Below are 24,439 nucleotides of genomic sequence, written 5' to 3' on the forward strand. Positions count from 1 at the left end.
TGCAAAGATCCATCCATCCGTTTGCAAACGTTGGACACCATGTTGATTCCTATTACTGCGTCAGAACGGATAAACCTTTAAAGATATAGGTTTCTCTATCTGAACAGATGAACATGCATACATATTTGGTTCCTATATCTAAATGAGTCAACCTGTAAGGTACGGGTTTATATATCTAAACGGGTCGACACGTACAGGCACGGTTTCCCTTACCTAAACGGGTCAACCCGTACAGGTAAGGGCCCCGTATCGGAACGGGTTCCTGTATCTGAATGGGTCAACCTGTACAGGTACGGGTTCCCAGTATCATACGGGAGACCCGTATCCCGTATGAGATATACGGGTCAACCAGTATGAATTTTTATACGGTTTTTTTTCAGTAGGGGATGATCTTTCACTCTGGGACAGCATAATAATATACTCTTGTTGGTTTTGAAAGATCCGAAGTTTACAATCACCGGGCGATATTTGCCACTTACAAAGGACTCCAGCCTATTGTGCACGCGCTGTCTGTTCATGCAAGGCGGTTTTATTCGAAACATTCGATAAGAAACACAACACCTCATTTTCCGACTGAGACAACGATTCAAATACGCTGTCGTGAACACCGTGAAAGATCAAATTATCCCTTCGTGTCCTATGTTCCATATCACTCAATCTTGAATTTAAGTTAAGATTATCTCGTTCAACACGCTCAATGGTCTGGTGCGCTGCGACAAGCTCACGCTGCATGTCAGGGAAGGCTAGGGTTTTGAATTTCACCGTCGTCACTCTTTGAACAAGTGGCAGTGAAAAGGATTTTGGAAGAATAAATGACTATCTCTCTGAAAAAGTACATGTGACTTGTAGAAATATTTTTGCTGAAAATTTTGATCTGCCTAATAAAGATTGAGAAAGCACACGGTCAGTGTGTCCTATTTCGCCGGCTTTACTAGAGCTGGCCTTATTTTATTACCTGAATCAAATTGTACGCTCACCCAGAAGATTATCCGACGAAAAAGACTTGATACTCGATTGAATTCAGCTTCCCTTGAATTTACATGAAAGAGCAGAAAACATTGAGGTGATTGAGGGCATTTCAGGTTATCAAATGGTATTGCTTACTTCTACAAATAATACGCTCTGTGAAGCACGAAGTAGCGAAGAATATATCGACTACTCCAAGCCGATGACGTCGCTATTATTGACGCTCTAGCGTTCTCTTCTCGTGATATTTTCTTTGCTTACAATATAAATGACATTGATGTAATTGTTTGTGGCAGTTTTTCAAAAATATTGTTGTTGACTGCATTTCAAAATTTATGATGGGAAAAGTGAAGTTTACGAGTAAAAAAAAATTCGTGGATAAATAGGGAAATTATGCAAATGCGCAGTAGACTCTTTAGACTTCGCAAACAATCAAAAGACGCAAACCTCGTTGACCGAATAAACCACCAGCTTAAGGATACAATTAAAGAAGCAAAACATCGATTTTTCATTGTAACAATGCCCTTCTTTCTCAAGTCATCGCCTGACAAGTTTTGGCGGATTATATCGCCCTTCAAACAAAAAGTAAACGAGTTGAATATTGATAATGAAATTGTGGATGACCCTATTATATTGCTGATGCTTTTGACACATATTGAAAGCCCATTTTCAGTTGGGACAAACAAAATTCCTAATGTGTTTTTTTTAATTTGAAAAGGTATGCCGAATGGAGAGCTAAGTACGGGACTGTAATATTCAGAAAGTCGCTAGAAAGTTGTACTGTGCCTTCAAAATTAAAAATAGCAAAACTGATTTTCGTATAAAATCCGGTGGCTCAATGGTTGTTTCCTATTACCGAACTATTTCCTCATTTAGTATTTGTAGTAAAGGTATGGAACATAGGTGATATTAAAAGCATATTGGCATATCTAGAGCAAAATAATTTTTTTTACTTGATCTCAACACGGTTTCCGCCAAAAAGGGCCTACCATCACTCAACTGACCGAAACAGTTGTGGATTTTGCGTCGTTAATCAATACCTGAGGGCAAATTGACGTTGTATACTTTTCAAAAGCGTTCGACCGCGTTCCACATGAGAAGCTACTCAGGAATTTTCGGTTGTCTTAAATAATACGAATATTTTTAAGTTGCTAAAAAGTTATTTGACTAGGAGACAGCTATTGAAAAATTTTAATAGCGCGTGTTCCAGTACTACAGATGTGCCATCCGATGTCCCACAGCGATCAGTTCTCGGGTCTCTATTGTTTTGATGTTTGTTAATGATATTGTTTGTAAAATCCCAGTCAAGATAAGGTTGTTTGCAGATAATTGTGTTGTTTTTAAGGAAATCAAAAGTCTCAAAGACTGAAATATTAAACTCCCCGCTAGAAGGATTGTCTAGGTGGTGTGCTGACTGGCAAATATCACTGAATTTATCGAACACTGTTTGTATGTCTATTACTCGAAAGAAAAGTCCTCAACGTTTTTATTATCCAATTGGTAACTGTAGCCATAATGTTTGCGCGTATATGTTTTTATTTGAGAATACTGCCGGCCGACTTTTGAGGGCCAAAGCATGCTGGTGGAAAGATAACGCCAGGGAAAGCAAGTGCGCGTACATACAGCCATGGAAATAAAACAAACAGGTAACTTATTCATTGGCAACAAAGAAAAGAGCATCGATTGCACTGGCAAACGAAGCAGCAGAAACAATAGCTGTCACGCTATGGGGCAACATATTCCACTCGCATTCCACTCGCACACGGTTCGAGGAAAAATGAATATTTAAAAACATCTCTCTTGCAACGGTACTCGCGGAGTAGTTTTTCACGTTTCTGCCTTGTATCACGGCTATCATTATACTGCAGATACTCATCAAACTTCAACCCAACTTTATCATATATTATGTTATGCAAAAGGTTCAAACGTTTTAACTTCCTTCTACGTGGTAACTCGGTTAGACTGGATGCTGCTAACGACGGTGTCACATGTAAATCTTTGCCGTACGAAATATAAATGAATCTAAGAGATTTTTTTTAATGCTTTTTAACTGATCAGCATGCGATTGTGTATAAGGGTCCCATAACAAATCAGCACATTCCAGCAGAGGCCGGATTACAGATTTATACGCCGGGAGCTTCGTCTCAGAAGTACAGTGGGCCATAGTCCTTCGTAACGACCACAATTTACTGGACGCTTTTGCAATAACCTGCCCAATGTGATAAGTCCAACTTAAGTTTGACGTGTTTGTAACACCTAGGTACTTATACTCATTGGCAACTTCTAAAGCGTTTGAGTCAATGGTATAGAAAAAGAAATGGGTAATCTTTTTCATTGTTATGGACATTTGCACACACTTCTTGACATTCAAATTCATTTGTCACTTCTGACAACATGAAAAAATAATTTTAACGCTTTCATCTAAACATTTTTGATCCGACACGCTAGATATCTGGGGAAATAATACACAGTCATCAGCGGAAAAAAACGACACTGCATGAAGGGCTTATCTACTCGCAGGTCGTTTATATAAACCAAAAACAGCGGCGGACCGAGCACCGAGTCCTGAGGCACTCCAGAAAGAACAGGTAACTCAGTGGCTCAGTATATATATTTGGGTTCGACGATAACATCTAATATAAGGTGGAACACACATGTTAGTAACATATCTAGTCGAGCAATGAGTAAGTTGGGATTTCTTCGCAGATATATGAAGCATTGCTCCCGTGAGACAAAAGCTAATATTATATAAAATTCTGTTTAGGTCAATGTTAAAATATGCGGGTGGCATCTGGGATCACAACACACCATGTTTTATTTCAGAACTCGAGAGAATTCAGAGATTAGCAATGCGTTTTGTGTTCAATATCCGTTCCTCTTATGTGTTTCCACAAACCCTTGTGCTGAAGCGGTCCTGTAAACTTCACAGGAGAGAAGGAGAAGGAATCGTCTAAAATGTATCTACCTTATCGTTAATGACGAGCTTGGAATATAAAACATTAGATATTAAATGTTGCTGGCCCAGGTATCCTAGGCATTTCCTCAGCAAAACAATAAAACCACATAGTTATAAAGATGACGCATTTAAATACTTAATTTCTCGAACTATTATTGATTTGAATAGTTTGCTACCTGATGTTGTAAATACTACTAACTTCTAAGATTTTTGTTCGAAGTTATTGCAGAAAGTGCAGCTTGCGTGAAAATAAGTTTGATCCACCCCAGTAACAAAACAATCTCGAAATAGATTAACAGTGCATTTAAAGAAAAAAGAAGGAAGAAGGTAATGACATAATTTTTATTTGATTGATTATTTGCTTTAAGACTGTTTGGAGATGCAATCGCAGTGGCTTCCCCCTTCTCGAATTTTAGCGAACGTGCATTAAGGTTTTGTGATAAATTAGACATTTCATTAAACGGTATAACCTGTTATTCGTTCCTAAACCTGGGTTTACCTCAACATCACCGCACAGCATCAAAAGCAACACTCTGAACGACCCAAGACAGGCCCCTTTGCATAGAAGCACGACTCAGCAAATGCAGTCTGATCTAAAGCAAGGGTCAATGTCACGTTTACTAACCGGTAGCGGAAGAACAAGAAAGTTCACATTCGGCATCGTAGCCTGACACATGCCCATTGGCCTACAGCGATAATGTTCCGAGCTTTGTAACAAATCCATGTAATAATGCCAATGCCGATGACGCTGAGGATGCTGCTGTTAGAACGGGTAGTCACTCGACAATAATGACGTAGGTTGGCTCGGTTGGTTCCTTGGGGACGGCAAAGGTTTGATGCTAGTGCCAGCTTGAGACCAGTGGCCCTCCGCGAACTGCAGCAGAATAACGAAAAAGTTCACGTTCCGCATCGTAGCCTTGCGCCCATGCCCACTGACCGACAGCGATGACGCTCCAAGCTTTTTGGCGAATTCACTTGCTGATACCATTGCGGATGACGTTGACGATGTTGCTGCTAAAACGGAGAGTCGCTCGATGTTGATCACGTCGGTTGGCTCGGTGGGCTCATGGAGACGGCAAAGGTTTGATGCTGAAGCCAGCTTTCAAGTGGTGGCCTTTCCTGCGAGCTGGACCATAAGAACGAAAATGTTCAGGTTCCGCATCGTAGCCGTTCACCGATGCCCACTCTTGAGGCAAACAGGAATTTCTCCTTCACTCGGTTTTATTTTCATAACCAATCAAATTTTTAAATTAATGATTTGCCGAAATTCCATACATTCTGTCGTGTCGCGGACGCCACTGTAATGAGAAGGTTAGTAGCACTAATGTAAGCTTTTCAGAAAACGCGTAGACGATTTCTCAAGAAGTTGACAATTTGAATTGTAAAAAATAAGAAACTAAATTTTAAAAATAAATTAAAAGAAAGTCTGCGTATATGCAAACTCTGGATAGTTCTAAGACTCATATCAGTTTCAGCGTCGTAGAGCATACTACGGCTGTGGGGTTCCGTGGTTGGAATGTGGGTATGGGAGCTGGTTCGTGGTGGAGTGTCGGAGAGCGGGCGTCCCTGATTGACTTTGGGTTTTGAGGAGATCGACGTTCTGGCACGCCGTTGACTTCCTTCCAAAAATGTATCTCGCCCGAGTGTTGTGAAGCCGGTAAAAGTTGTCGCCAAAGACGTGCAGGCAAATACTGCTTTGGGGTATGTTTCAAGCACCCAGCCGTGGCTGCCGGTTGCTGGCTGTTCCGCACTGATTCTCACGTGACCTTTTTCCGGGGTATTCTCGTTTTCCTTTCATATTTTTTTCTTCTAAGAATATTTACGTATTCACAGTTTCCAAGCAAATTTTGCTGGAGCGCAATTTTGGTACACTGAACTAAAAGTATTTCAAAGCTAGAAGACGCTCTTTAAATGGCATTTATCGTTCAGCTTTTTTTTATATTTCTTATGGATACTAATGTCTGTTCGCATACGTATTAAAAAGTTACTATTCACATTCAAAGACGTTTATAAACGACTAATAAATATTTGTTTTTCACTTTACATTGCTCCCAAAATTGCGACGTGGCTCAAACTTTTATTTTGTATATGTAGGTCACTGTGGAGTCGTTTAATGTGCTTTTTCAATACAAATGAGCCTAGTCTTTATTTACGTCTGAATCAGAAAAATGCCTTATAATATATTAAAGAAGTTTACATGCCATTTCCACAAGCAGACATCATACTGCATTAGAGTACTGCCGACTGAGGAAATCAACCCTTCAAAAGTGTCCTCATTGATTATAACATTTACTCAAAAACGCAAGAGAAAAAAAATGTTTAAAGCACGAATGTCTCGTGAGCAGGAACCAAAGATCGCTGAAATGTGTGGTCCCTCTTTTTACTTATGATTCTCACGATACCTAAGGGCGACATAAAACGTATTAAACAGCCAGAACGACGTGTAACGTTTTAGAGCTAACTCTTCGTATTTCGATCAAACTACATGTAGGCAAAGGATACAAACATCACATTTTGTGACTACTCATCCAATACTTTAAGCCGGCACCTAAAATTCAGTAAAAAGGTCTCCGTCGCAAATGGTAAGTTGCCGAGGACCGCTGCCCACCTTTTTGGATCGTCAAAACATTTCGCTGCACGCGCTTCTTGCAGGATTGCAACGTCGTCTCGAGCTTAAACACGCACTCACGAGAATGCCGCTGCATTGGTGACCTCCATATGTAAATTTGTCATTTCACTTGTTTCTGAACACTGTATTCGAGTGTGAACAAAATATACAACTGAAAAATAAAAACTACATTCACTGCATTCGTAATGTTTTTTACAGCGATGATACCCCGGATAAAAATAATACAAAATACAAAATCAGCCTCAACATTAGACTGAGAGAAGAAGAAATTATTCATTCAATATCAGCGAATATTTTTTTTTTAAATATATCACTAACTGATCAACAGTCCTTTTGAAGTTCGTAATTTTTCGCTTTAAAGAGATAATATTAAAACGTGTATTGAAAGGTCTCCTATAAGGTTAAAGCAAAACTATTCAGCGTTGCTTACTACGCTTAAGAAGTAACAAATTAATGTCTACCATAAAATTGCGAATCATTGTTTCTATTTTTGTGTTCCCCCGAAATAATCACCATGTAACTCTTGGTGGGTTCTTAGTAACAAAAGCTATTCTGATTACCTATAATGTGGAAGGACGCTTAATCTTTCGAAACCCATTTACCAATATATATAATAATTATCGACAATGGTGTCCCATGTTTCTAAATAAAATAAGATGAAGTCAATTTTTCTTAACATTTATAGCAACGCCAGCTGATTTATGATTGTAGTTTTTGTCACCAAACCTATTGCAGTCGCTTGCAATAGGTTTGCAGTCGCTTGTGAATGCAGTCGCTTGTGAGCGTTCACGATAAAACAACATGGCGTTGGTGCGGAAGTCTGCTTTAGCCGACAAAGGGATACAGAAACTACTTCTTCAAAGGCATATCTGAGAACAAATCCTTGAGCCTTTACGATTTGTAGGAAGTAGACGATAGTTGGTAGACACCTACATCAGTGATGAAAACAATGTGAAATCTGAGAGCATTCCGTTAACATCGGCGTCTACACGTCAGTGGAACTCTGATAAGAAGTCTTGGTTTTGAACAAGACAGGACAGCTGGATGTCGATGAAATCTTTTTGTATTATTTTAATGCTAATTGATTACTCAAACCGAAATTTTGTTTTACTTTCCTCGAAGACTAAAAGGAGTATGCAAGTAGTTAACGATAGTTACAATAACTTATCTTGCTAATCTACGGATATAACTGTGTTGGGAATACGATGATAATTACACAGCTATTTTATACACCTATTTTATCTAAGCCATGCAAACACAGATGGAACGAAGCCGAATATTCTGTTTTGTTTTCTTGTTATTTTTATAAGGCTTTAAAAATCTTTTCTCTATTGCGCCGCACCTATGATTGCTCACGGAGAAAAACAGGTGCATTTTAGGATGTGTCAAGTGGCAAGCTGTTTTTTAAACATCTGCTTTTCTGAGCAAGCTTTCGTTATACTTATGACGTCAAACTGAGTTTGTTTCAAAAGGAAACAACTAAAAAATGTCAAGTTTGAAAGTATAAAAGCAGCGTTTTTAGCCCGACCCTTTAGAGATCTCTCGAATGTCTGGAAATGGAAGTCAAAACATTTGTCTTTCTTCAAGTCGCAGTGTTTATTGCCCTCGGGTAAGTAAGAATACTTCTATTGCGCCATTAACAGATGCTTCTGGTTTAAAGTTGCAAATAGGCTGAACTCAGACACTTAGCTCATCGAAAATCACAAATATCGTTTGTTATTTTGGATTCGAAGTTTAATAGATTATTTACTAACTGGTGTATTATTATAAGTTGCCGTGACTTCCGCTTCGCGTATTCTCTAGAATAGAAAAAGGCATCAGAACAACCTATGCTGATGAATGTCTGGCAACCGGATTAAGTTTGGCTCTTTAAGATACACAGATATTTTGTTTTAGAAATTATAAACTTAAACATTGTCTGTGACCAGAATATCCTTTCTTCCACTAAATAGCATAGGGTAATGCGGAAAAAATATGGATCAAAATGGAGTTAGCTGGTAGGCATCGATTTATATTAAAATAGGTGCAAACGAATGTATTTATTTTATTGCGAAAATTCCTTCATTGTGTGTTCAGCAGATAATAACCCGTGTTTCTACAATATTCTCTATCGTGTTTTTTTCCTGCAATTTCAGCACCGTGCCTTTTATGCTGTTTGATGAGGGAGCATTTACGCCTGTTAAATTGTAGCCCCAATTTAAAAGTCTTATCCTACGTATAGTTGCACCCTCCTGTAATGAATATTAATAAAATACAACAATCTAAATTCGATGTTCTCTGCTGATAGTGAGATATACAACTCACGGAAAATGTTTTCTAAACGGTGTTTGGGAAAGTTAGTATTTTAAATGACACAAGATTTTTTAAGCAGTTCGCCGGGAAGAACTTTTATGTCATTGTCTTAAAAACATAAGCCATTAAATGTAAAGGACAACAATGTAAATAAGTATCATATTTTGCAGGACGAATTCCGCCAACCATTTCTTTAAAGTTGAATCTGCGCTTGTGGTTAGGCATTCTGGTTATGTTTATGACATGGAATGATCTACGTTTAACTTGAATTATAATTATACGTGCACTAAAGCTTGTTCAATTAGGCATGCCCTGAGTTCTCGGTGTACCACATTAACAAGTGCTATTAAAAAAACTAAACAAAAAGTAGGCTTGTTATAAATGCATGCCTCCTTTATAATCACGCGGTGTACATAAACAATGAAACTATTTCTGGATGGGTATGGTGCAAGCATGATAATGTGAAGATCTATGGGCACGAATGCATGACGTGATACCTTGAAGCTAGATACTACCATAAACCATGAATGGGCCAGAAACTGAGCCGTTCTTTGAGGTTTAAAATTTAACTGTATGCTGATTTAGGGTAATGAACATTTTTTACGACATTAAAGCAACTGATTGTGTTTTATAATATTTCACTATTGTCTATATATGTAGAATAATCTTGCAAAAACTGTAAACGACTTAATTTTCGCGAATTCGGCGAATCGCCTACAATTCTCGAAAAATAGGTCCGGCGAACGATTCCGATAAATTGTAAACACATTGAAATCTATAGAGAGGTCACACCGCATCGCGAAAATTAGAACCCGCGAATCTTTGACATAAATCGCTAAATAGTTAGACCGCGAAAAAAAGGTCGTTTAGAGTACTCATAATTGTCGAATATTAGATCACTAGATTCAAAATCGCTTCTAAAATTTCTGCCAACATATAATATAGTTCGCTAAAGCGGTGGGTCCACGAGTTGTTTACCAGTTGTTTCTAAAATAACTACTTTTATTGTTTTTTTCAGCATCCAAATATTTATGACAGGAACAGATGCATTGAGTGAGGAAGACGAACTCTTTAGTGTCAAATATTGCGGCATGAATGTAAGTCAATTGTACACTTGCTAGATAAATGTATGTGACCCTGTTCTCGAGGTACGAATGGAGAATGCAGTACCATATATTAAGCAACAATTAGTAAAAAAAGCACCTGAAAAAGACGAGTTGCATTACGTGTTCGTGACATCCTCATTGTGCAACGATGCTGGAGCAATTAATTTTACCTAGTGCATATATTCGTGCATCTACAAAGAATATATTGTATAAGTGACCTGCGTAAACTTTTTTTAGAATATTCACTACGATTTCCTGCGCAAAACGTCCACGTAAGTCTAAAAGATATGTTTCTTGAAAACTAAAATTTTAAACATTGAGCTTTATTACTACACAAATGCATCCTTAAAAAGTTCCCGTTTAGAATCCTAGTTTACTGGTCAAAACTCATCCAAAGTGCAGCATGTCTATATCATACGTAGCTTAGTACATCGGAATCGTTATATTTCACAAAAAAAAGCCTGCAACACCTAACCCTTTATTGTTACGACTGACACTCTTTTCAAGCATGAATCAAGATAACTTAAACTCCATATTAAATTGCGTAAGAGATGAAACGAATATGCGAATAAGGAGGAGACCAAGTGTTCACCTTGATTTAGTTGGCGATCCGTTAATAGGAAACGATTTAATGCATGCTTTAAAAGTAACCCAAGAATATATTACAAAATAAAAAAAAATATAGAAATAATTACTGTTTTCTTTTCAAGAAAACAGGGAAAAATGAATAACGAAATATTTACTTGAGTGTGAAATACAGGTTTCGCTTGTGTTGAGAAATATGTTTCTCTTCAAAATACTTGTTATAATAATTACCGCGTGCGACTATATAGGCTCTACTATTTGCATATAAATAAGGCAAACATTCGCTGAAATAACTATATTATTTTATGTTAATATTTGTGCATCCTCATTACTATTCAATTTTCTGCGTCAAACTAACATATACGTGAATTAATCGAACACAAGTTTTAAGCTTCGTAGGTGTTCTTTTTTAAATCTATATTAGTGCTCAGCTCCTGAGCGCTTGTTTCCGTGTATAACGGCGTCGGCGTCGCCGTCGCTGTCGGCGTCGGCGGAACCGCGCGCGTTTAACGTTCGGCGCGGTTTTATTCGTTCACCGTGACCACGATCTCGCCCAGACCTACTAACCAACTCAATTTCCGGCTAAATTGAGCGAAGAGACCTAATTGATGTGTAGGTCTATGATGTCCCTTAATGGAACACAGATTTAGCGCTAAAACTGACGTTCCATGACCTCAATACCTATTCAGCTTCCCTGCTGAATTTAGCAAGGAATGGAATTAATGTTGAGGTTACATGACATCACTTTTCCCGATATATCTAGCGGAGAAACTGAATTTGATCACAGTTGATGTGACACGATGTCACGTCATATCATTTTTCCCGCTAAATTTAGCAGGCAAACTGAACTGTTGTTGAGGTCACGTGGCGTAAAACTTTCAGTTAAATTTAGTGGGGAAGTGTTGGACAAGGGTAGGGTATGGATGAGGACGAAAGGGTGCGGAGGAGGAGGGGAGGGGGCGGAGGAGGAGGAGGATACGATTGAGAACGGGGAGATAGGAGTAAGGAGAAAGGAGGAGAGGAGGAAGAGGGATGAGGGTGGAAGGAGGAGGGAAGGAAGGGAGGAGGACAGGAGGAGGAGAAAAGGAGGGAACGAGGAGTAGGAGGAACAAAGGAGGAGGATGGGAGGACGAGGAAAGAGGGGAAGGAGGAGGCGAGGAGGAGAGAAGGTGGGGAAGGTACGGAGGAGGGCCATACCCTCCCCTCCGCATCCTTCCCAGCTCCTTTTTTAGAGCTGAGCTATAATTTCGCGTTACAGAGATTTGTGAACTGTTTTCATTTTTCTATGCAAATTTAAAATATAGGCGTACTTACATTTTTGGCTTTCAATTCGTTCACTTTGTGCGCTTCTCATGTTTACAAGTCTTCAAACCGCAGACATTATATATATTAAGGAATGTATCAGGGCAACAAGGCAATTGTATTCAAGACTACATACGTAAAATATTCTGGTTCATGTCAGCTACTGTTTGATATGCACTGGCGTCTTTTTTCAAGGTGGCTAAATCGTGCGTAAAGACCGAAGACAGAACCAAATACATATTTCGCACAGTCCGAGACGAAGAAGCTTCCGCCGTGTTCGACCAGTTCAGAAGGCATATGCATGGTGTCCATAACGGAAATACAGATGGAGTCGAACTGTTAGTCGTGCGAGAGTAGGGAGAAGTGCAGGCCGGATCGTCTTCAGAATTACTCAAGCCGCGCTTTATCGAAACTGTTCTCAAGTGTCTCTCTTTAATTTTATGCGTGGCCAGTTGTTTATTTATCTTAGTACGCATGCGATGTAATATTTTTTTTTATTTGTTTAACCTGAAATACATCACTAACAAAACCTCGAGAGAGATAACGGAGGCAGGTGCATAGGAATATATTTAGTTTGTTAAATGCATTTATATTTCCAAATACACAGTGATATTTATATATCAATATCAGAATTGGCGCACTGGCGCACTGACCATTGTCGGTATTGTGGAGTTTACTGTATTTCTTTGATTTTTATCTTATACTCAGCTGCTGATTAGTTAAATTATTTCTGAAATTATTTATATTTTGTCATCACTAATGTTGGCAATACGTCAGGACGATCCATTTGTGTAGCATTACTCATTATGTGCACAAATTTGTGTTAATTTATACGTAGATAATATTGGTATTACTAAATGTTCAACTAGATATGTATGGTCATTCCTTCGACAAAATAAGTCCTCTCCAGTTTCGCACGTTTTTGACCCGTCGAATTATCTCAAATTTCAGAATATTATTGAAATAGATGACACGAGTTCAACTTTATCTTTTAGTAACATAATGGCAGCATCTAGCTACTTTTTGGGAAATTAAATTGCAGCAGTTTTTCACTGCTATTATAAATGAGATGTTGAGATTGGTGTCGCGACACATTAATCAAGTGAAGAAATATTTTGCCTATTTTTCACGTTTTTGATATGTAACTAAGGATTATGTTTAATATAAAATCTCAAGTTCTGGTATACAAAAAAAATGTATTCATTCGGAACGCTTTGTACGAGAGTTTATGAATATATTATTTCGTTTGTTGATATTATTTTATTTTCAGTGCACACAGCGAGATGATGGAAGTTGGACAACATGCAATGGAAACTGCACATGCTATCATGAAGAAGGTAAAAAAGATGGTCTGTGTCTATCCACCGAATACACCGACTTCACTCAATATCCAAATCTTACAAGTGCGGAGATTGCTGATGCCACCCCTCGGCCACAAGAGACAAACTGTCCTTGAACTGCGCGGCGAAACAAGGCTGTAATCAAGAGTTCTGCAGAAACTTATAATTTTCTTTCATTGCAACTAATTCGAGAAAATAAATATAAATAAATAAGGAGTGGAAAGAAAGAACGCAATTCGAAATGAAATATTCCCCTGTTTCTTGGTAAGGTTGCGAACAATTGCGGGAGCTTCTTGACGATGAATATAGCCCGTCTTAAAATAATATAGAAAACAAATTTCCAACTATAACAAGATTAGGCACTTGCAAGCCTCCAGTCATGAACATATATTTTGCTCAATTGATCAATGAGCTTTATGAGATTATTTTGGCTTAATCGGACAATATATTTTAATCGATAGGTGAGTATCGTCAGCATTTATTTTCAAGGGTACAAATAAGATAGCACCAAACTGTCCGTGTGGATTCCACACGCGCAGCCAATTCAGCCATGCGTAGAGTGAACAATAAACCCAATGCAATAAACACCTCACCTAATTTGAGATAATTATTAAATAGTTACGCAAGGGTGACTGTTGGATAGCCGGGGCTTGAAGACGACGAAGCGCATAGAGAGTGGGAGCTCTGCATCTCGTGCTGGACTTCGGGCTGACTCAAGACGCATCGCTTCATCTCATTTCATGTACATGGCTGAGTAAACCCACCTACTACAAAATATGGTGTCAGAAGTTTTGGGACTCGTCAGCTATCTTCGACTCCAGAAGTGAGCGGCCCAGTTCGCAAAGAACAACCAGGTCTTCCTTACTACGTCGTTCAGAACCAGGCCTGCTCATGACGCAAACTGGACAAGCCATCTCATCGGTGCAAGTCACCCCGTCGATGCCATATCAGCTCAGCGCTCCTGACCTTTTCAATTTTCATCCGGAACAATGGATAGCATGGAAGCGCCGCTGGGAGCGTTTTCGATCGGCATCTGGATTGCACGTCAATCCTGTGGATGACCAGGTAAACAATCTCATTTACCTGATCGGACCTAAAGCGGAGGAAATTTATGCGACGCCTAACATTGCGACCTCTGAAGCTGAGGACTACTTATCCGTCACCCAAACTTTCGAGACACAATTCATTGACAAATAGAACATTGTCTACTAGCGAGCTATCTTCAATTCTCGTATCCAAAAAGATGGTGAAGCAGTCGCAGATTTTATCACAGCGCTTCAGACACTGAACAAGAAGTGTGAGCACGGATAAATCAACGATGAGCTTATTCGCGATCGTTTTGTCGCTGGTGTTCGCGATAAACGACTGACCATGAAGCTACAACTGAAGAGTGCATTCACGCTAAATAGAGCAGTTCTTCTCGCGAAGCAAACTGAAATAGTCGGAAAACAACAGCAGGCCCTCAGACAAGAGGATGCCACGCAACCTCATCCGGTTCAAGTCGATCACGTCAAGATATTCAAGAGGCACACCGCACTTGTAGAAAGCACAGCATGATAGCAAAGGATTCATAAGCTTGCTATTGGTGCGGCAACCATGACGTTCATTTACGAAAAGACTGCCTAGCATCGAAGAGCAAATGCCACAAATGTGGAAAGCCGGGTCACTTCGCAAGGGTTTGCAAATCGAAGTCGACCTTCCTGCATGAAATCTCAGAGCATACAAGTTCCAGGCATCTTGGCCAAGACTTCTACTTCACAGGAATTGTGACGTCCCCGGGCAAATGCACACCCTGGCGAGTCTTGCTTCGTATTTGGAGTGAAGATGTGAGCTTCCGTTTGGACACTGGTCCTGACGTCTCTGTCGTGTCGGAGCACCTACTCTCCAGACTGCAAGACCAGGGCAGTCTTCGACATGCGGATAAAGTTCTACTTGGACCAACAAAAGTACGCCTCCATGTTGTCGGCGTGCTGCAGGCAACGGTCACGTTCAAGAACTCTCATATAACGGGCGCATTCTATGTGACAAGAAATGTCAATGAGCTACTGATCGGCTTGGACCTCATAGAAGCCCTATACATCATCCAACGAGTAAATCTGCTCTCGACTTCATAAGATTTTGATCCAATCAAGGAGCACCCCTTGCTTTTTGAGGGTCTAGGGGAAGCTGCATACGTGTGTGAAATAAAGCTAAAACCTGATGCTTATCCAGATGCCTTATCGTCACCGAGACGCATACCTCTTCAACTCTAGAAAGCAGATGAAGAACAGCTCAAAAAGATGTAGAACGAAGGTGTTATTTCCGAAGGTCTAGAAACAACAAACTGGTGCTCACCTGCTGTTGTAGTTTCAAAGGAGATTGGTCATGTTCGCCTCTGCGTTGATTACACAGCACTTAATAAAAGTGTTCTGATGGAATACCACCCGATACCGAGCGTGGAACCTTTTCTAGCGACTCTTGGGCAGGCGAAAATATTTTCTCATCTCGATGCCTATTCAGGCTTCAACCAAATCAAGTTGCACCCAGAGTCAACGCTGCTTGCTACTTTTATCACACCGTTTGGCCGGTACAAATTTAATCGATTACCATTTGGAATCTCCTGCGCGCCGGAGATCCTTCAGCGAACGATGCACCAAATTCTTGAAGAATTGGAAGGAGTCACGTGCCTTATCAATGACATGTTGATATGGGCCGACACACGGAGGGAATACAACATTCGTCTCCGAACAGTCCTCACAAGATTGCAAAAAAATCGGATCACCTTAAACGTACAGAAATGAGTATTTGCTCAGGAGCCAATTCAGTTCCATGGACACGTCATTAATCACAGGGGTGTAAGCAAAGATAATGAAAAAAATGAAAGCCGTTCACAACTCCTTGTAACGCCGAATTAGAGCTCTGCTCTTGAGGAGGAGGACGAAAGGTTAGTGAGGGTCACGTGACGTGGGGGAGGGGTCACCTGAACGCCCCCCCCCCGAGGTCACGTGACTCCCAGAGAAATGTTTCCGCTAGATTTAGCAGGGAAATTTTTCCGCCAAAGTTAGCGGGGAATTTTTTCCACTAGATTTAGTGGAGAAATTTATCCGCTAGATTTATCGGGAAAATTTTCCCCTAGATTTAGCGGGGAAATGTTTCCGCTAAATCTAGCGGGGAAATTTTTCCCCTAGGTTTAGCGGGGAGATTTCTCCGCTCGATTTAGCGGGGAAATTTTTCCGCTGGATTTAGAGGGGAAATTTTTCTGCTTGATTTAGCGGGGAAATTTTCCGCTAGATTTAGCGGGGAAATGTTTCCACTAGATTTAGCGGGGAAATTTTTCTGCTAGATTTAGCGAGAAAATTTTTCCGCTAGATTTGGCGGGCAAATTTACCCATAATACACCGCGCGGTTACGCCGACGGCGACGCCGATGCCGACGCCAATGGGGACGCCGACGGCTACGCCGCTGAAGCTTAAAGCGGGCGCCTAAGAGTTGCGCTCTAATATAAAGTATCTTAAACATGCCTCCTCCGACGAATACAACAGAGCTAAGGAGGTTCCTCGGTATAATAAACTTTATTGCAATATTTATACAAAACCTAGCAGATGTACTTCAACCGTTGCGAGAGCCGCTCCACAAGAATGCCGAATTTGTCTGGAGAACTCCTCAGCAGCAAGCGTTCGAGAGGGTAAAAAAAAGCTTGACATGTCAACCGGTCTTGGCACTCTACTCTCCAACAAAAGGGACAATATTTTTAGCAGACGCCTCCAGCTAGGGTATAGGAGCAGTGCTCATGCAGCATCAGAAAGGTGAAACTCTCCGACCAGTTGCCTACGTTTCAAAATCATTATCTGAAACAGAAAGAGGGTATTCTCAAATCCAAAAAGGAAGCGTTTGCAATCACCTGGGCCTGCGAAAAGCTGAAGGACTACCTTGTAGGACTAACCTTTCACATTGAGACTGACCACAAGCCTCTCATACCACTGTTTACCAGACAACCTGTGGACAATCTTACACCCAGACTTCAACGAATGTGTCTCCGGAGGATGAGGTACGACTTCACAATGAAACATGCTCCGGGGAAATACCACGGAGTCGCAGACATCCTATTGAGACAACCTCTCAAGAAGGAAGACGGCCTGTGAGCAGCAGAAGAGACGAAAGAATTCGAGCATGCTCTCATTCATCACGTACCGGCTTCAGATGTCTCTTGGGAACAATTGTCGGCAGCTCAAGACAATAACCCGATTATGAGCATTTCGAGAAAGTACATAACCGAAGGGTGGCCCACAAGTAAATCAAGAACACCTGAGGACTGCCTTCAATACTGGCAGTTCAAAGACGAACTTACACTGTATGACGGCATTATAATGAGAAACTCGCGATACCTTGTACACCTCTCAATGAGACCTTCAGTACTGCAGTTTCTACACGATGGGCACGAAGCCGTTGTCAAATGCTTAAGAAGAGCCCAAAAGTCGGGTTGGTGGCCTGGCATCACTAGAGACGTTACAAAAATGGTTGAAAGGTGTGCCAGCTGTCTGGACCAGAGGCAGCACACAAGCCAACCACTGATCCCAACTCCGCTCCCAGAACGCCCTTGGCAAAAGCTGGCCAGGGACATCTACGCGGAAGGCAACAACTGTCTCCTTATCATTGAATATTATTCTAGATACTTCGAAGTAGCCCTCCTCAAAGACCAATTACCGGAAACAACCATTCTAAAAGCAAAGTAGATTTTCGCTAGACACGGCATACCTGAGACGGTCATTACAGACAATGGCTTTGATCGGCAGCCGTGTCATTTAGCAAAGAATGGGGCTTTCGACACGTCACGTCAAGCCCAAAGTGTCCTCAAAGTAACGGTGCAGCAGAAGCGGCCGTCAAGGTAGCAAAAACGAAGAAGTCAATTATCCCTTATAGAGCGCTTCTTGCATATCGTGCTACACCATAAGCTTGTGGATTCAGTCCCGCAGAGCTGTTGTTCAGCTGAAATATTCGAACCCAGTTGCCGGTCCTAGCACATCTGTTCAACCCGAAAACACCTGACCTCTCCCTTTTGAAAGAGAGCGAGAGCCAAGCAAAAAAAAAAAAAAGCAAGCGTCTGGCTTCAACAGGCATTATGAAGTTAGCAGGCATTATGAAGTTAGCTTCAGTTATCACATAAATTCTAGAACAAGGACCTAAATAAAGGGGGGGGACAGTACTCAAGAAAGCCGATTTGCCGCGCTCATATTGGGTATCCACAAAGGATGGCACTGACCGGCGAAACGCGAAGTTTCTGGTTATTTATCGAAGCGAAAACAAAAACGATGAGATGTCGTACGATGATTTGCCAGGTAGAAGCTTACACAAAGGCCACCAGGATGATGAACCACTCAGTGTTGACGATGAACCACTGAGTGTTGGCGATATACCACTCAATGTTGATGATGAATCACTCAGTGTTCACGTAGATCCACAACGTGTGTACACTACACGAGTGCGAAGATTGGTCAAGCCACCAGGTCGTTTTGGGCAATCAGGAAAAAGATGTTCAATAACCGGGGTTTGAAGGCGACGACGCGCATAGAGAGCGGGAGCTCTGCATCTCGTGCTGGACTTCGGGCTGACTCAAGACGCACCACTTCATCTCATATTATGTTCATAGCTGAGTAAACCCACCTACTACAAAACAGTGACGAAAGTGGCAATAAGAATAAAGCAAAAACTGCGAACGAACACATTTAATGGGACATGACAAGTCAAACTTTTTATCGTCAACAACTTATCGATTGCCGGCAGCCCTGATCCATATGCCCCCAGAGCACCCACAAAGAATAAGTTTGAGTCCTACAGGCCTGTGTATGACACCTGTAGGTTTGTGCGTGTATCCCAAATTTTCGCTGGGGAGAAGATTGTATGTCTATTTGGACGTCTTGGAGACTGTGCTGGTGGCTGTACGTGACCCACACATCCTGTAAGGAGAGGACTGTGGGTATATGGGACGTGTGGGAGATTGTGCGGGTTGCTTTAGGTAACCCACCCACCCTGTGGGTATAGGACCATGACCCTGAAAGGTGTCGTTGGTTCTGTGGGCTGCATAGGTAACCGACACAGCGTGTGGCAATAGCACCGTGGGCTCTAACGAACTTGATAGAGATTGCGTGGGTTAGGTAATTAAATCATTGATTATTCAATATTTTGACACATGCGCCTGTGGCACTCCGGTTCCATGTGGCCAGCCTGTGGGTCTGTAGGGAACAATCCAAATAGCGTACAACGCCGCGAGTAAGTCCACCCTTTCAGAAATTCGGAAATCAATAGTAGTTCTTAAAGAAATTATCAATTGTGTTTGATGGGACAGAATTTGGGAGTGCTAAAGCTTTGAGAGTTCAGTCTCAATCTTTACACGGCCATATACGGTAACTTGTTGGCAACAGATAAAAAATCTTAGCTCTAAAATGGTTGCATTTTAACTTAATTCAATTGGCTTTAACAGTTGGTCAATTCGTTGTTTCCTGTAGACATATTCCAATCATACTTTTAATGCTTTGAGTCTAATATTTACCTAATATTTTACTGTTGGTTCAGAGTTAATTCTGATATTTGCTGTTTAGTATGCACTGTTGTCAAGTTGCCAGTGCTGCCTTTTTCAGCTTCCTGACTTTATTAGCTCTGCATGCTCCGCAATGTTGTCACAATGGCACTGCGGTGAAAAGAGTCCCAGGTTGCCAATTATACGCAGCAGGTGGTGAATCAATAAAATCGCAGTAGGCAATTGTAAGTCAAACAAATACAACGGACAAGTTATTTGAACTCGTAAAATGTTTGTTTTATATATATATATATGTACAATAGACTAACAAAAATAACAAGAGAAGAAACAGCTAACAAATAGCGATTGTACATGAACAAACAGAATCATTTACAGATGAACAGTGACGTACGAACTTCTGTTTGAGTGGGATGGCCTACCAGACCCCCCCCCCCCATCCCCCCCCACCCCCCATTGGCGGGGAGCTTGGTATCCCTTGGGCGCGCGGCCAGTGTTTGCCCTGCCCAGTGGCGGCTGTGTCAGCGGGGGGGGGGGGGGGGGGAGGGAGGGGACAAGCGCTACCTTTGCACCGCGGTTGGTACGCCCATGCAGATGAATGGTGTTTTTATGCAGCATGTATGTTACAATTATCACATAAGAAAATTTCAGATTTTATGGTAGTGATAATGATGTCAATCGAACTCATACGTTACTAGTATACGTTACTAACAACAATAGGTCATGTGTTAATGCAGTGGACGATTGCCTAAAGGGGTAAGGAGAGACTTAAAACGTAAACACAAATAGTGTCACGAATAACGAGGTGACGAACAAGGAAACTTGACAAGGCAAAATGGATTAAAGCGCAAATATTGAATTTAGGAATCGGATGCAAAATTTGTCAACGTACAGAGCTCGACACTATTAGCGCGAACAAACGACCGCCGGTTTTTCTAGCTTTTCTAGTGTTTCGTTCTGAAACCAAGGGATGCATTCCAAGTTATTATTACTACTAAAAGAGCTCATTTAGTTCGAGAATGTAAGCGATAAGATTTCGTGCTAGCGTGAGATCTCCTCCCGAAAGTCGGTCGGGATTACCAGCAGCCACGGCGAGTTGTTGTTCCTGAAGTTTTCTTTGTAGAGCACACCTTGTCGAATGGCAAAGGTCAGCACGGCGCGTGAAAAAACACGTGGTATGTCACTTCCGCGCCCTTCCAGGTGCTCTATTAGTGCGCGCAGCTCAGGATCGCCTCGTTGACGTCGCGCCATGTCGTCGGTGTTCACTGCGCCCAGGAAACACTCGTCGTCATCGTCGTCGCTGCTGCCGGAAGGTGTTTCGACGGGAGCTCTGGACAGGCAGTCGGCGTCGCTGAGCTGGCGGCCTGATTTGTAGACCACGGTCATATTGAACTCTTGTAGTCTAAGACTCCATCGAGCGAGGCGTCCTGACGGGCCCTTGAGGTTCGCAAGCCAGCAGAGCGAGTGGTGGTCCGTGACTACACGGAACAAGATCCCGTATAGGTATGGACGAAATTTCGTGATTGCCCAGACGACCGCAAGGCATTCTTTCTCAGTCGTGGAGTAATTTCTCTCCGCCTTGGACAATGTCCGACTTGCGTAGGCGATGACTCGCTCGGTTACTGCTTGTACTTCAACCAGTAATGCTCCAAGTCCTGCATTACCATCGTCCGTGTGAATCTCGGTTTTCGTATCCTGATCGAAGTGTCCAAGGACAGAAGGAGTCTGGAGTCTTCGCTTCAACTCGTCAAATGCCTGCTGCTGCTCCTCGGCCCGTTCGAACTTCTCGGCGTCCTTCGTGAGGTTTGTGAGCGGTGCGGAAATCCTTGCAAAACCCCAAACGAAGCGTCGATAGTAGGCACAAAGTCCGAGGAATCTTTGCACGGCCTTCTTGTCTTTGGGCGCTGGGAATGCCGCGACGGCGCGAGTCTTCTCAGGGTCTGGGCGGACGCTTTCGTTACTAACCACGTGGCCTAGAAACTTCAGTTCGTCATAGGCGAGCCGGTACTTTGACGCTTTGAGGGTGAGCCCAGTCTGTATGGCTTGGAGAACAGCTCAGAGTCGTCGCAAGTGCTCGTCAAAGTCAGTTGAAAACACTACGACATCGTTAAGGTAGACGAGACAGCTCTGTCACTTCAGCCCCGCCAGTACGGTGTCCATGACACGCTGGAACGTTGCTGGCGCCGTGCATAGTCCGAAGGGCATCACTTTGAACTCGTGCAGTCCTCCGGCGTGACGAAGGCTGTCTTTTCTCGGTCCCGTTCGTCGATTTCGATCTGCCAGTAGCCGCTCATCAGGTCCATCCGTGAGAAATATCGAGAGTGGCGCAACCGCTCTAGAGTGTCGTCGATGCGGAGAAGCGGGTAGACGTCTTTCTTTGTCACGGCGTTCAGCTACCGGTAGTCCACGCAGAACCTAAGCGTTCCGTCCTTCTTCTTAGCCAGCACGACTGGAGAGGCCCACGGACTATTTGAAGGTTGGATTATGTCGTCTCTCAGCATCTCTTGAACTTGCTCCTGGATTACCTCCCTTTCTTTAACGGAGACTCTGTACGGCGATTGATGCACAGGGCGCGCGTCGTCGTCGGTAACGATGCGGTGCATCGCAACGGCAGTTTGGCGTACCTTCGACGACGTCCCAAAGCAGTCACGGTATTCGGCGAGGAGGTTAAGCAGCTGCCGTCGTTTCGGGCTCGGAAAATTAGGGTCAATGTCGAGCTGCGCTGGCGACGTAATGTCTTGCTGAGGTGGCGAGGTTTCGTCAGTAATCATGGCGATTTCGGCGGCGTTTCGAAGATCCTCGACGTGGCCTACGGCTGCACCTTTAGTGAGGTGTTGCGTTTCATTTCGGAAGCTCGTCGCGAGGACCACATTCTGCCTATCCTGAAGTTCAGCTACTCCTCTTTCGACGCCTATTCCTCTTCCCAGGAGCAGTTGAAGGTTGCCCTCCAGGACAACTTCGCCGCAGGTAGCTGTATCGGCCACGACGGGTACGACAACACTTGATCGCGGCGGCAGGTTCAAGTGGTCGGTGGCGACTCGGACGGCGGCTGACGCTGTTTGGGGTTTCTCTGAAGGCGGAACAGGCTTCCGCAGCGTCAGTCTGTTCTTACCCAGGTCGATGACGGCGCCGTATTCACACAGAAAGTCCATGCCGAGAATGACATCTCTAAAAGAGTCTTGTAGAACGACAAACTTTACCGGACACGTCTCGCCGTGAATCTCGACGCGAGCAGTGCACTTCAGGCGGGCGTGATGAGATGTCCTCCTGCGGTTCGTATTTGGGGTCCATCCCACGGCGTCATGACTTTGCGAAGGCGGCGGGAGAGCCTCCCGTTTAAGACTGAGTAGTCTGCTCCGGTGTCCACAACTGCTGATGCGTCGTGGCCGTCGATGACGAGGTTTAGGTTATTGGACACCGTTGCAGGGGCGTCGTTTCTGTCTCTGGTGGCGCTTGAGTGGGGGCTTTCCGACGTTCGTGGAGGATCTTGGCGTCGGTCGTCTTCGGCAACTCCACCTCCAGGGGTTGCCGCGCCTAGTTTTCCCGGCGAGGAGCGAGGGGTGACAGGCTTTCACGTCGGGGTCGGTACATCGGCGAAGCTGGACGTCGTGGCGACGGCGACCGGAACTCTGGGCAAGACGCGGGCTCGGGTGACTGAGGTCGTCGCAGGTACTCGTCGATCTTCCGAGGTCGTTCACCAAAACGAGGGCGCGGGTCGTTCGGGTGGAATCCGCGCAGCCCGAGTCGTCTGTATGGGCATCGGCGGTAGGTGTGGTCTGCTTCCCCGCAGTGGAAGCACAATTGGCGTCGGTCGGGCGTTCGCCACACGTCGGTCTTCCGGGGTACGCGAGGCTCCGTGCAGGCGTACTGGACCTTGTCGTCGTGGCGTCAGTCGTGCTGCGGCGCAGGAGACTGGCGTCGGGGCGGCGCGACATAGGCGCGAGTAGGAGGTGGTGGCTGTCGGGCCACTGTGGCGTAAGTTAGCGTGGGTTCTTCGAGGACTGCCACGCTGATGGGAGCCTGTGGTTGGATGGCTCTCTGCACTTCTTCCCGCACGACCTCGGCGATAGAGATCGAGGCGGGGCGATCAGTGTCGGGTAGAATTTTCCGGAGCTCTTCCCGGACGATGTCCCGCACAATTTCACGAAGGTTGTCAGCGCGGATGCGGCCTTCGTCGATTCGGGAAGATGCCAGCGTCGAAGCAGCAGGCGTGTTGGCGAGTCGGTTGTAGCGGCTGGCTCGGGCTTGCAGGGCACGCTCGATGTTCGTTGCCTCGGCGACAAAATCTTCGACAGTTTTCGGAGGGCTGCGGACAAGGCCTCCAACGATGTTTTCTTTCACGCCTCGCAGGAGGATTCGTAGCTTCTTCTCTTCTGTAGCCCGAGGGTCGGCGCGGGCGCTCAGGCGCAGGACGTCCTGTACGAAGCCGGTGACACTCTAATTGGGGCCCTGGGTTCTGGTTCGCTGTAGGTCCTCGGCACCCTCTCGGCGGTGGTGGTTGATGAATGTAGCCTTGAGATCGGCCTTGAAAATGTCCCACGACGTCAGGGAGGACTCATGATTCTCGTACCAGTGCCTGGCGGTCCCCTCAAGCGAAAAATAGACAATGTGCAGACGCTGTTCGTCGGTGCAGCAATTGTGGCGGGCATCGCGTTCATACTGGTCAATCCAGTCTTCGACGTCTTCGTACTGCTCGCCGTGCAATGGAGCAGCCGTCCGCGGTACGACGGGCAGGTAAACAATGGCAGGAGC

At 43.5% G+C, this 24,439-nt stretch overlaps 1 protein-coding gene, 1 non-coding gene and 1 pseudogene across 2 annotated transcripts in view; 2 read left to right on the top strand and 1 right to left on the bottom strand.

Annotated features, from left to right (window-relative positions):
• LOC120851059 overlaps positions 1 to 5,084 on the bottom strand; it is an 81,039-nt pseudogene extending 75,955 nt beyond the window's left edge.
• Positions 5,085 to 8,107: 3,023 nt separating this feature from the next.
• On the top strand, positions 8,108 to 13,366 carry LOC115330941. The gene is made up of 3 exons (XR_005718237.3): positions 8,108 to 8,160; positions 9,862 to 9,940; positions 13,107 to 13,366. It is a non-coding gene; the product is annotated as an evasin P1132 (transcript).
• A 1,181-nt stretch (positions 13,367 to 14,547) lies between these two features.
• LOC115329587 (inactive pancreatic lipase-related protein 1-like) overlaps positions 14,548 to 24,439 on the top strand; it is a 61,109-nt gene continuing 51,217 nt past the window's right edge. The window contains exon 1 of the mRNA XM_042292893.1: positions 14,548 to 14,715. Coding sequence (XP_042148827.1) covers positions 14,548 to 14,715 — 168 coding nt within the window. The remainder of the gene's footprint in view (positions 14,716 to 24,439) is intronic.

Source organism: Ixodes scapularis, unplaced genomic scaffold (assembly GCF_016920785.2).
Source record: "Ixodes scapularis isolate PalLabHiFi unplaced genomic scaffold, ASM1692078v2 PGA_scaffold3__209_contigs__length_174095766, whole genome shotgun sequence".
NCBI classification, from domain to species: domain Eukaryota; kingdom Metazoa; phylum Arthropoda; class Arachnida; order Ixodida; family Ixodidae; genus Ixodes; species Ixodes scapularis.